Below are 12,392 nucleotides of genomic sequence, written 5' to 3'. Positions count from 1 at the left end.
GACTGGCGAAAATCCTTAGTCGCCTGCAAATAATATTTCAAAGCCCGAGCTACATCTAGATTGTGCAACAGACGTTCCTTATGAGAAGAAGGATTAGGACACGAAGAAGGAACAACAATTTCCTGATTAATATTTCTATCAGAAACAACTTTGGGAAGAAAACCTAATGTAGTACGAAGTACTACCTTATTAGAATGAAAAATAAGAAAAGGAGACTCACATTACAAAGCAGAAAGCTCCGAAACTCTTCGAGCCGAAGAGATAGCAACCAAAAACAAAACCTTCCAGGTTAACAACTTAACATCCAAAGTATGCATAGGCTCAAACGGAGCCTTTTGAAGAACTCTCAGAACTAAATTAAGACTCTAAGGAGAAGTCGCAAACTTAAACATAGGCCGAATTCTCACCAAGGCCTGACAAAAAGACTGAACATCTGGCACATCCACCAGATGTTTATGAAACAGAATAGATAAAGCAGAAATTTGACCCTTCAGGGTACTAGCAGACAAACCTTTCTCCAGACCCTCCTGGAGAAAAGACAAAATTCTAGGAATCCTAACTCTACTCCAAGAGTAGCCCCTAGATTCACACCAATACAGATATTTAAGCCATATCTTGTAATAAATCTTTCTAGTCACAGGCTTACGCGCCTGAATCATAGTCTCAATAACTGATTCCGAAAAATCACGCTTAGAAAGAATCAAGCGTTCAATTTCCAAGCAGTCAGCTTCAGAGAAACGAGATTTGGATGAAGGAAAGGACCCTGAAGAAGAAGGTCCTTCCTTAACGGAAGACTCCAAGGTGGAAAGGATGACATCTCCACCAGATCTGCATAACAGATCCTGCGAGGCCACGCTGGTGCAATAAGAATTACAGACGCTCTCTCCTGTCGGATCCGAGCAATAACTCGAGGAAGAAGGGCAAACGGAGGAAACACGTATGCCAGACTGAACCTCCAAGGAACTGCTAGAGCATCTATTAGAACCGCTTGAGGATCCCTTGACCTCGAACCGTACTTCGGGAGTTTGGTATTGTGACGAGATGCCATAAAATCCAACTCCGGTTGACCCCACTTGAGAATCAAACTGGAAAACACCTACGGATGAAGTTCCCACTCCCCCGGATGAAAAGACTGCCTGCTCAGAAAATCCGCTTCCCAATTGTCCACCCCTGGAATGTGGATCGCAGACAGACAACAATTGTGAACCTCCGCCCACTGAATAATCCTGACTACCTCCTTCATCGCCAAGGAACTCCAAGTTCCCCCCTATTGTAAGCACAACTGAAATCTGATAAACTGGGTTGAAGCCAAATGAGGCCAGGCTAGGAGAGTATTGAAAATTGCCCTTAATTCTAAGACATTTATAGGAAGAACCGATTCTTCCCGGGTCCACCGACCCTGAGCCTTCAGAGAACCCCAAACAGCTCCCCAACCCAGCAGACTGGCATCCGTGGTCACAATCACCCAGGAAGGCCTGCGAAAACAGGTTCCCTGGGAGAGACGATCCTGAGACAACCACCACGGAAGAGAATCTCTTGCAGCCTGATCTAGAACAATCTTTGGAGACAGGTCTGTATAATCCCTGTTCCACTGTCTCAGCATGCATAACTGCAGAGGTCTGAGATGAAAACGGGCAAATGGAATGATGTCTATGACCAGACCAATAATCTCCATACACTGGGCCACCGACGGCCGAGGAGATAACTGAAGAGCCAGACAGGAATCTAACATTTTTGACTTTCTTGCCTCTGTCAAAAAAATCTTAATTTCCAGAGAATCTAAAATAGTTCCCAAAAATACCACTCTTGTAGCCGGAATCAAGGAACTTTTTCCTAAATTCACCTTCCAACCGTGGGAGCGCAGAAAAGACAACAACAACTCCGTGTGGGAGCTTGCTTGTTGAAAAGATGGAGCCTGAACAAGAATATTATTCAAGTAAGGAGCTACTGTAACTCCCTGCAGTCTGAGAACTGCCAATAACGCCCCCAGGACCTTTGAACATACCCTGTGAGCTGTTGCAATACCAAAAGGAAGAGCCACAAACTGAAAATGCTTGTCTAGAAAAGCAAATCTCAGAAACCTGTGATGATCCTTGGGAATATGTAGATATAGACAAAAACGAAATGGATGGCGCTGGTCTTGCAGAATAGTTAGTTTCTAATGATAAATAGAAATGGACTTGATGTGCAAGTTAAATCTGTTGCAATAATGTGCAATATACTCACTCCTTAAGTAATGTGAGTCCTGCTTCTATGGTATATCCCTTTGCGGTGTGTCCCTCTCCAAAGGAAACAACAAGGTGGTTTTCAACAGGGTTATCCAAAATAGCAAGTCCGGCTCGTCACAGAAAAAAGTGCTTTCAAATGTAAGAGATAAAAAGTGGTTTATTGTAGCTCTACGCGTTTCAACGCTCAAGCGTCTTTTTCAAGAGCAATAAAAGACAATAAAAACAAGTAACAGTTTGTATAATGCTGTGACAAAGTAGCCGGAATTTATACAAGTGTATCGATGTTCCAATTTCCTGTCTGTGGCAGGAAATTGGACTCACATGAAATCAAAATGAAAATAAAATACAATTTCTAACTGAATGTTTAGGCCCAACCTTATTCTTAACATTGTTAAATCTTTTTATGTCGCTTAATTAAATTGTAAAATGTAATATTTTGTATTTGGTTCGGCCGAACCAAATACAAAATATTACATTTTACAATTTAATTAAGCGACATAAAAAGATTTAACAATGTTAAGAATAAGGTTGGGCCTAAACATTCAGTTAGAAATTGTATTTTATTTTCATTTTGATTTCATGTGAGTCCAATTTCCTGCCACAGACAGGAAATTGGAACATCGATACACTTGTATAAATTCCGGCTACTTTGTCACAGCATTATACAAACTGTTACTTGTTTTTATTGTCTTTTATTGCTCTTGAAAAAGACGCTTGAGCGTTGAAACGCGTAGAGCTACAATAAACCACTTTTTATCTCTTACATTTGAAAGCACTTTTTTCTGTGACGAGCCGGACTTGCTATTTTGGATAACCCTGTTGAAAACCACCTTGTTGTTTCCTTTGGAGAGGGACTCACCGCAAAGGGATATACCATAGAAGCAGGACTCACATTACTTAAGGAGTGAGTATATTGCACATTATTGCAACAGATTTAACTTGCACATCAAGTCCATTTCTATTTATCATTAGAAACTAACTATTCTGCAAGACCAGCGCCATCCATTTCGTTTTTGTCTATTGCTTATACAGTCCTTGGGGAGAGACTGAGGAAGGGCAGCGGTCACTTCATTTAACAAGGAGAGTATTGTTTTTTAGCACATTGTGTTGAGCATATTTGTTTTTTCTGTTAACATCTACTTGTTTGCCACACACATTTGTACAGTTGAATATGTAGATATGCATCCTTCAGATCTACTGTAGTCATGAACTTACCCTCCTGGACCAGAGGTAGAATTGACCGAATAGTCTCCATCTTGAATGATGGAACCTTGAAAAATTTGTTTACCAATTTGAGATCTAAAATGGCTCTGATAGTTCCCTCTTTTTTGGGAATGATGAACAGATTGGAATAAAACCCTAGTCCCTGCTCCTGAACTGGAACGATCACTCCCATATCGGAAAGATCCTGGACACAACTTCAAAATGCCTCTTTTTTTAACTGATTTACCAATAACCTTGAGAGATGAAACCTGCCCCTGGGAGGAAAAGTCTTGAACTCCAGCTTGTATCCCTGGGAAACAATATCTATCACCCAAGGATCTGGAACATCCCTTGCCCAGGCTTGAGCAAACAAAGATAGCCGGCTCGGGGGCAGACCCTTCATGCTGACTTTGAGTCAGCGGCAGGCTTCTTAGATTGCTTCCCCTTGCTCCAGGACTGATTATGTCTCCAGGAAGGCTGGGATTGATCTTGCTTGGAGGAGGAAGAGGAAGACTTACCAGCGAAGTTACGAAAGGAACGAAAATTACTCCGACGACCTTTCTGCTTATTTCTCTTATCCTGAGGAAGAGAATGTCCCTTCCCACCAGTAATATCGGAGATAATTTCAGCCAAACAAAGTCTTCCCTTTGTAAGGAATTGATAAAAGCTTAGACTTAGATGATACCAGGACTTTAACCATTAAGCCCTGCGAGCCAAAACAGCAAAAACAGAAATCTTTGCTCCCAACTTGACAACCTGTAAAGAGGCGTCCGCAATAAAAGAATTGGCCAACTTTAAAGCCTTAATTCTATCCTGAATTTCTTCCAGAGAAGTCTCCTGAAGAATAGAATCAGACAATTCATCAAACCAATAGGCAGCCGCACTGGTAAGCGTAGCAATACATGCAACAGGTTGCCACTGAAGACCCTGGTGAACATAAATCTTCTTAAGTAAAGCCTCCAACTTCTAATCCATGGGATCCTTAAAAGCAAAACTATCCTCAATAGGAATAGTGGTCCTCTTGGCCAAAGTGGTAATAGCTCCCTCAACCTTAGGGACAGTCTGCCAAGATTCCTTAACAGAATCCGCAATAGGAAACATTTTCCTAAAAATAGGAGAAGGAGAAAAAGGAATTACAGGCTTCTCCCATTCTCAAGAAATAATCTCTGAAACCCTATCCGGTACAGGAAAAACTTCTGCCACGGAAGGAACATCAAAAAACTTATTAAGCTTACTAGGCTTCTTGGGAGTAACTATGACCATAGAATCAGTATTATCCAAAGTAGCCAAAACCTCCCTGAGTAACAAATGGAGGTGTTTCCACTTACATCTGAAAGAAACCACCTCAGAATCCGTCAAAGGAGACACACTATCAGAATCGGATATTTCACCCTCAGACGTTACTGAAAAATCTTCTTCCTCAGTCCTATGAGAAGAAACATTAGATAAAACTGCAAGGGTGACAGAAGTCCTTCTGCGTTTACCCTGTAACACAGGAAAAGCAGACAAAGGATCAGATATAGCAGAGGATATGTGAGTAGACAAATCCTGTAAAGAAAAACTGGCCTGGGACGACACGCAGGGCACTGCATGTGAGGAGTGAGACTGAGAGGAATGAGGAGAAAGCTGAGCTACAGCTTGAACAGGAGGCTCCTGAACAACTTTCTCCTTAGAAAATAAAGGCTCTGAATCAAAGAGTCTATCCCTGTACTGCATAGTCCTCTCTATACATGAGGAACAGAAAGGGATAGTAGGCTCCCCATTAGCATCTAGGCATAAGTTACAAGTCACAGCTTGCAAGTCTTCTTGGTCCATATTCAACACACACAAAAAAAATATACAATACATTTTTCAAAAACAAAAAGTTACTGTCTCTTTAAATAACAACGCAAAAATAAAAACAAACCTGAACACAGTCAGGAAAATAAATCCCATAATACTGCATAGGAAAATAAATCCTGAACCCTCAGGAATATTAACCCTCCAAGTGCCAAAATCCTTCAAAAAAAAAAAAAACAGCACTTACCTCAACAGAATATCCACCCAGCACTAGGGCAGCTCACAAAGTATGAAAGGGAAAAACTCCTTACATGGACCTGTGGAAGAGACAAAAAAACTGAGCAATCCTCTCAGACTTTACCAGCAAACGGGCAGCTAAACTCCTATGGGAGGCGCAGAGGGGATTACACCCCCAAAGTTCCCAAAAGCTTAAAAGCCACCACTGTTCTACTGAAGAGACTGAAGTGGACTATGGCTAAACCCCTAAAGACAAAACAAAGCAAACTTGCTCTGCTTCAAAAAATAACAAACTCTTGATTGAAGAATGACTGGGGGTTGTGGGTAAGGGGAGTGGTATTTAACAGCTTTGCTGTGGTGCTCTTTGCCTCCTCCTGCTGACCAGGAGTGATATTCCCAATAGTAATTATGATGATCCGTGGACTCACTGTGTCATTAGAAAGAAAACCTGATACCTTAGCATTCTGGAGGATAATTTACATATTAGTGTCATGAATGAAGGAATTGGCCACCTTTAGGGCCTTAATCTTTTCCTGTACCTCCTCAAAAGAGGGTTCACCCTCAATCATATCAAATAAAGCATTGCACCAATATGACGCAGCTTCAGCAACAGCGGCGACCGCCGCTGCCGGTTGAAAAACAAACCCTGTGTGCTGAAACATCTTTAGTAACATGTTTTCCAACTTTTTATCCATAGGCTCCTTGAACGAAGAACTATCCTCTAAAGGGATCGTCGTGCACTTATCGAGCGTGGAGATGGCCCCATCCATCTTGGAAATGGTCCCTCACAACTTTAGTTGGGCCTCCAGGATGGGCAAAAGCTTTTTAAAGTGAGAAGAGGGGGAAAAGGAAGAACCTAATCGCTCCCACTCGTTCTTTATAATGTTTGCCATCTTGACAGGAACCGGGAAAGTCTGGGAGACCACCCTGTCCTTGTAAACCTTATCCAACTTAGGAATGGAGGGCTCTTCTGGAAGCTTGGGTTCCGGAACTTCTAAAGTAGCCAGCACTTGCTTTAATAAAAAACGCAAGTTCTCCATCTTAAACCTAAAGCCGGGCTCCTCAGCTGCCGGAGGTTTAGATGACACAGACTCCGACCCCAAAAGGGCCCCTTCTGAAGTGTTGGATGGGGCTTTGTCATCGTACCACCCTACTGAGGCGTCCGTCAGAGACAAATCCTGGGTCGGGCCGCTATTAAAAGCTCTACGCTTGCGCTTAGCAGAACGCGGCAAAGCATTGATCACCTTAGTGACTGCCATTTCAAGCTGATCCGCGAAATCAGGCGGCAAAGCAATCTCCCCCGAAGGGATAACAGTCGGACCCTGGGATGCTGCATGTGGGATAGGGGACGCCATTGGGGAATGCACCTCACGGGACGGAGATCCCTCAGAGGTGGACGGCTCAGTAGTGCTAGACATTCTCTTATGTTTGGAAGTCGTAGCCTTCTCAAGGCATGTGGAACACAGTTGTGCAGGCTGGTCTACCAAAACCTCACAATAAACACAGGTATAGGACTTAGTTAAAGAGGGAGTACCCTCTTTACGCGTCAGAATCCTCCATAGCTTTTAGAAAACGTGCCAAAAAAACATGCGCAAAACTCCCGGAAGAGAACCTGTCAGTTCCACAAAAATGCCAGAGCAGCGCCCTTGCACATAACACAACAATTACATAATAAACTCATCATGTACATACCCCCCCTGTTCAATAATCCCCTTATAGAAATATTAACCCATGATTCTATAAAGATAAAGGTGCCACACTGTGGCCCTGTCTTCTGTGTTATCATTATATAAAAATGAAACGATTTTACCACAATCTACACCGTCGAACAGGAACACGGCCCTTTAAGTGTGATAGCTACGATCCTGACATGGACTTGAGAGAGCGCAATCTGCGAAATTCGTCAACGCCGATTGCTATAGGAGCTGTTAATATGAGTCAGGATGGTGTCGCATCTCCGGACTCTAACGTTCACCCAGGCCCTCAACTGAGAAGCTTGAAGGGCTACTTAAACTTATGTCCCATAGCGAAGGGTAGAACCCCTCATAAGAGACTTCCAATTTTCCAGCACCTCTCTGCCACTTTCTGTGACGAAAGGCAAAGAATGACTGGGGGATGAGGGAAGTGGGGGAGGTATTTATGCTTTTGGCTGGGGTGTCTATGCCTCCTCCTGGTGGCCAGGTTCCTAATTCCCACAAGTAATGAATGCAGCTGTGGACTCTCCTACCCTTTAGATGGAAATTGCATGCTCTATTTCAATCATAAAATAAAAATATTGGGTTTCATATCCCTTTAATAACATGTCCAGTCAAATGGGTGCCAAAAGATAGATACCCTAGCCAGCTACCTAAAATGCCTAAGCATCAATACAAATTCTGATTTAGTTGTTTGATTTACTTTAATGTGCCTTTAATTGCAGAGACGAGGTGACTGCTACGTGCTGCAAATAAGAAGAGCTGGGGAATTAGTGGGGCTTAGAAAAAAAATGCATTGGTGCGTGGCACTGTACCTTAGAAACCCTACTGTAAAGCTGAAGATCTCCTACCCTTTACTATACTGTACAACTGATTTGTAGCTACAGGATACCAAACTCCGTGACTTTCTCACCTTGTTGGCTTGAATGAGGTGAAAGTTTTTGCCATGAACACGGAACCCATGCTCAAAATTTCTGCGCTCATCTTCACTCCAGCCACAGAGACCATCTAAAAGAAAGATAAAATGAGATCCCTACGTCCTGATTTCTGTGCTGCACAGTTCAGTGACAGAATGTTTACTTACGTCTCTGAGCTTGTGCTACATTTGAATACTTATAAACACTTCAAGCACAAGCATGTATGTCAACAGTCCCTCGGATTCTACTAACTAATATCATATGTCAAACATTCTAGATGCAACAGTGTACCAAAAGGACATTGCTCTGCATAACTCATTTTGTCACTAATGTTTAGTGTATAGTACACTCATCCAAATTGACACTTTAACTACTCTGGCAATTAAAATGGACATTGAACATGCACAGACATGCAACAAGATTTAACAACCTATTAGGGATAGACCGATAGATAGACCGATATATTTTTTTCTGGGCCGATACCGATTATTGACCGCCTTTCAGGCTGATAACCGATAACAGGGGCCGATATTCTGTACTTTTAAAGTTTTGAAAAATCAACACAATTTTTACACAAATCTGGTATAAACTGAACATGCTTATTAAAATTTTAAACATTAAAAGTACTGGGTAAACTGGGAAAAATAAAGTGCTAAAAACTAACTTATTAAATGGCTTCCCAAACCATAGAAAAATTGCATAAATCCCTTTTAAACTGCACACTAATATAAAATTAAATTTAAGTCACTACTGCAAAGCTAGACACTACACGATTTCTTTAGGACTCCCAGTTAAGTAGAAAAACATTACAGTGCATAAAGTATAACATTTCAGCATGTTCTCCTGTTAAACGGCTTCTGTTTTTTTCATATATTGCTGCCACTTCACTAAAAACAAGCTCACTTGGTACACTTTACAGATAAGGGTTAAAAGTAAAGTAAAAATATATATATATACTGCCACTTATCCCCTGCTAGAGAATATTGATACTCATCTCCTATACTGAATAGCTTTCTACTCAAGGTTTGTTGTTGTGGACATTTTATTGATGTGCCTGAACTATCATTTAAAAAAAAAAAAAAAATGATATGCCCATACAAGGGGAAAATAAAATATTTAAATAAAAAAATCGTCAAATATAGCAGCATTAGTGAAATGTTTTGCAAATGTGTAAAATTTATCAGAATGCAACAAATAATCGGCTAGATTTGGAGTTTTGTCGGTAACGACCCGAAAAACTAACGCCGGCTTTTTTCTGGCCGCACCATAAAAATAACTCTGGTATTGAGAGTCCACAAAAAGGCTGCGTTAGGCTCCAAAAAAGGAGCGTAGAGCATTTTTAACGCAGCTTCAACTCTCGATACCAGAGTTGCTTACGCAAGCGGCCAACCTCAAAAACGTGCTCGTGCACGATTCCCCCATAGGAAACAATGGGGCTGTTTGAGCTGAAAAAAACCCTAACACCTGCAAAAAAGCCGCGTTCAGCTCTTAACGCAGCCCCATTGTTTGCTATGGGGAAACACTTCTACGCCTGCACCTAACACCCTAACATGTACCCCGAGTCTAAACACCCCTAGCCTTACACTTATTAACCCCTAATCTGCCGCCCCAGCTATCGCTGACCCCTGCATATTATTATTAACCCCTAATCTGCCGCTCCGTAAACCGCCGCTACTTACATTATCCCTATGTACCCCTAATCTGCTGCCCTAACATCGCCGACCCCTATATTATATTTATTAACCCCTAATCTGCCCCCCACAACGTCGCCTCTACCTGCCTACACTTATTAACCCCTAATCTGCCGACCGGACCGCACCACTACTATAATAAAGTTATTAACCCCTAATCCGCCTCACTAACCCTATAATAAATAGTATTAACCCCTAATCTGCCCTCCCTAACATCGCCGACACCTAACTTCAATTATTAACCCCTAATCTGCCGACCCAATCTCGCCGCTATTCTAATAAATGTATTAACCCCTAAAGCTAAATCTAACCCTAACACTAACACCCCCCTAAATTAAATATAATTTAAATCTAAAGAAATTATCTCTTATTAAATAAATTATTCCTATTTAAAGCTAAATACTTACCTGTAAAATAAATCCTAATATAGCTACAATATAAATTATAATTATATTATAGCTATTTTAGGATTAATATTTATTTTACAGGTAACTTTGTATTTATTTTAACCAGGTACAATAGCTATTAAATAGTTAAGAACTATTTAATAGCTAAAATAGTTAAAATAATTACAAATTTACCTGTAAAAGAAATCCTAACCTAAGTTACAATTAAACCTAACACTATGCTATCAATAAATTAATTAAATAAACTACCTACAATTACCTACAATTAACCTAACACTACACTATCAATAAATTAATTAAATACAATTCCTACAAATAAATACAATTAAATAAACTTGCTAAAGTACAAAAAATAAAAAAGAACTAAGTTACAAAAAATAAAAAAATATTTACAAACATAAGAAAAATATTACAACAATTTTAAACTAATTACACCTACTCTAAGCCCCCTAATAAAATAACAAAGCCCCCCAAAATAAAAAAATGCCCTAACCTATTCTAAATAACTAAAGTTCAAAGCTCTTTTACCTTACCAGCCCTGAACAGGGCCCTTTGCGGGGCATGCCCCAAGAAGTTCAGCTCTTTTGCCTGTAAAAGAAAAAATACAATACCCAAGCCCCTCAACATTACAACCCACCACCCACATACCCCTAATCTAACTCAAACCCCCCTTAAATAAACCTAACACGGGGGCGGAGCCAACTGCCTAACTGAATGGACGCAGAAAGTTAGAGCTCGGCAACTGGAGTATCTTTAAAGTATAATTTATGAGCAAATAAGCCCAGAAACTTGTATATTGACCTTAGCTTTATATTGCTAAACTCTTGGGCTCTACACTGGGGTATCTACATCCCCCTCAATCAAAGAAACTAGACTGGAAGAAGTACGACAAAGTTCTATGGCTCATCCAAGCATGCAGAACTCGGAAGCTATCCTGCTCGAGCTACTCCTAGAATTGAGTGAAGCAATGGACGAACAATATGCCCAGCTCTCTAAAGATATCGCTCAATGCTTTGGCACACACCGGGATCCTTGCAATCCCCCAGATAACAACTCACACACTCCTGCCTCGTCTGAGAAAGCCATAGCACCTAGTCTCTCCTACAAACCGCAAGTTAACGTGCTTCAGTCACATCATGGAGCGGATGCATCGGAGGTCTCCAGCCAGGACCTATATGCTGTTACCGCGATCGCTGTTTCTAACGAGGTGCAGAGAGATGGTGACGCAGGAGATTCCCAGAGCCCGCTATGGTACAGCCAAGAAACCCGGCATCGGATACCTCAGAAAGTGACTGGGCAATTTGCTGTCTCCACGAGCCTTCCCAAGCTACCGTCTGCGCAGTCATTGCTAGGCCTGAAGGTTGCTGATACTGTAGAGACTGCTATATTTTGGTCCCAAAGTTATGTTAGCAGGTCGCACAGAGATATCTGGCATGCTATTGTACTTGTTAGACCGACCGGAGTGGGGTAGATTGACTTGTTTTACCCAGGAGAGTTTGTGTAAGTCTGCACGATGAGTTCCTCTCCCAGACCTTCTATCAACCCCACACATTGCTGGACCTTGACATGACGACTATACTGTCTGAAATATTAGTCTTACTGACATATCAGGAACCCATGTAACAGTCTATACAAGTACCTTCTACTAACGGTTTAACATTCCACTCTTATCTTTTTTCTACCATTTTTCCCTTCCTGCCGTATGTGTCTGGTAGTGGGTCCAGTTTGGGCCTATAACTCCAGGATTTCTAGCATCAGATACATGTGGAGGTCATAAGCTCGATTTGTTGTCATATATTTTTTATTAATGTTTATGCATGTGACAATTTAGTTAACAAACGTTTTACTAAGGTTAGGTAGCTCAATTTACCCAATTATGTATACACTCTTTTTATTTATTTATTTTTATTTTTTTCCTCTTCTACATTCATATGTGTTAATAGATGTGCTAAGTGGGGTGTTGGTATACTATTCTGATTGCCATTTCCCCCAGCATGTCATTCACCCCACTTGGTTAGCTCCTCTGTAAAATTGGGACCCAGAGATAAGAGAGACAACACTCATATTGGGCTCCTTACACACTGCACTTACTCACTGATTATACTCTCTAACCCAATTTGAAAGTACTATGCTCCTGTCACATGCTAGCAACATATACTATAATGATCTGACCGCTACATGTGTAGCTTTCATCTGATATTGTCATCTTATTTATTTATGCTAGCCGCACACGCTA

General features: G+C 41.2%; 1 protein-coding gene across 1 annotated transcript in view; it reads right to left on the bottom strand.

Moving 5' to 3' along the window:
• LOC128647245 (mesoderm induction early response protein 3) overlaps positions 1–12,392 on the bottom strand; it is a 268,112-nt gene that overhangs the window by 142,501 nt on the left and 113,219 nt on the right. The window contains exon 10 of the mRNA XM_053700036.1: positions 8,055–8,149. Coding sequence (XP_053556011.1) covers positions 8,055–8,149 — 95 coding nt within the window. The remainder of the gene's footprint in view (positions 1–8,054; positions 8,150–12,392) is intronic.

Source organism: Bombina bombina, chromosome 2, assembly GCF_027579735.1.
Source record: "Bombina bombina isolate aBomBom1 chromosome 2, aBomBom1.pri, whole genome shotgun sequence".
Lineage (NCBI taxonomy): Eukaryota > Metazoa > Chordata > Amphibia > Anura > Bombinatoridae > Bombina > Bombina bombina.
This window is presented reverse-complemented; position numbering and strand designations above follow the sequence as displayed.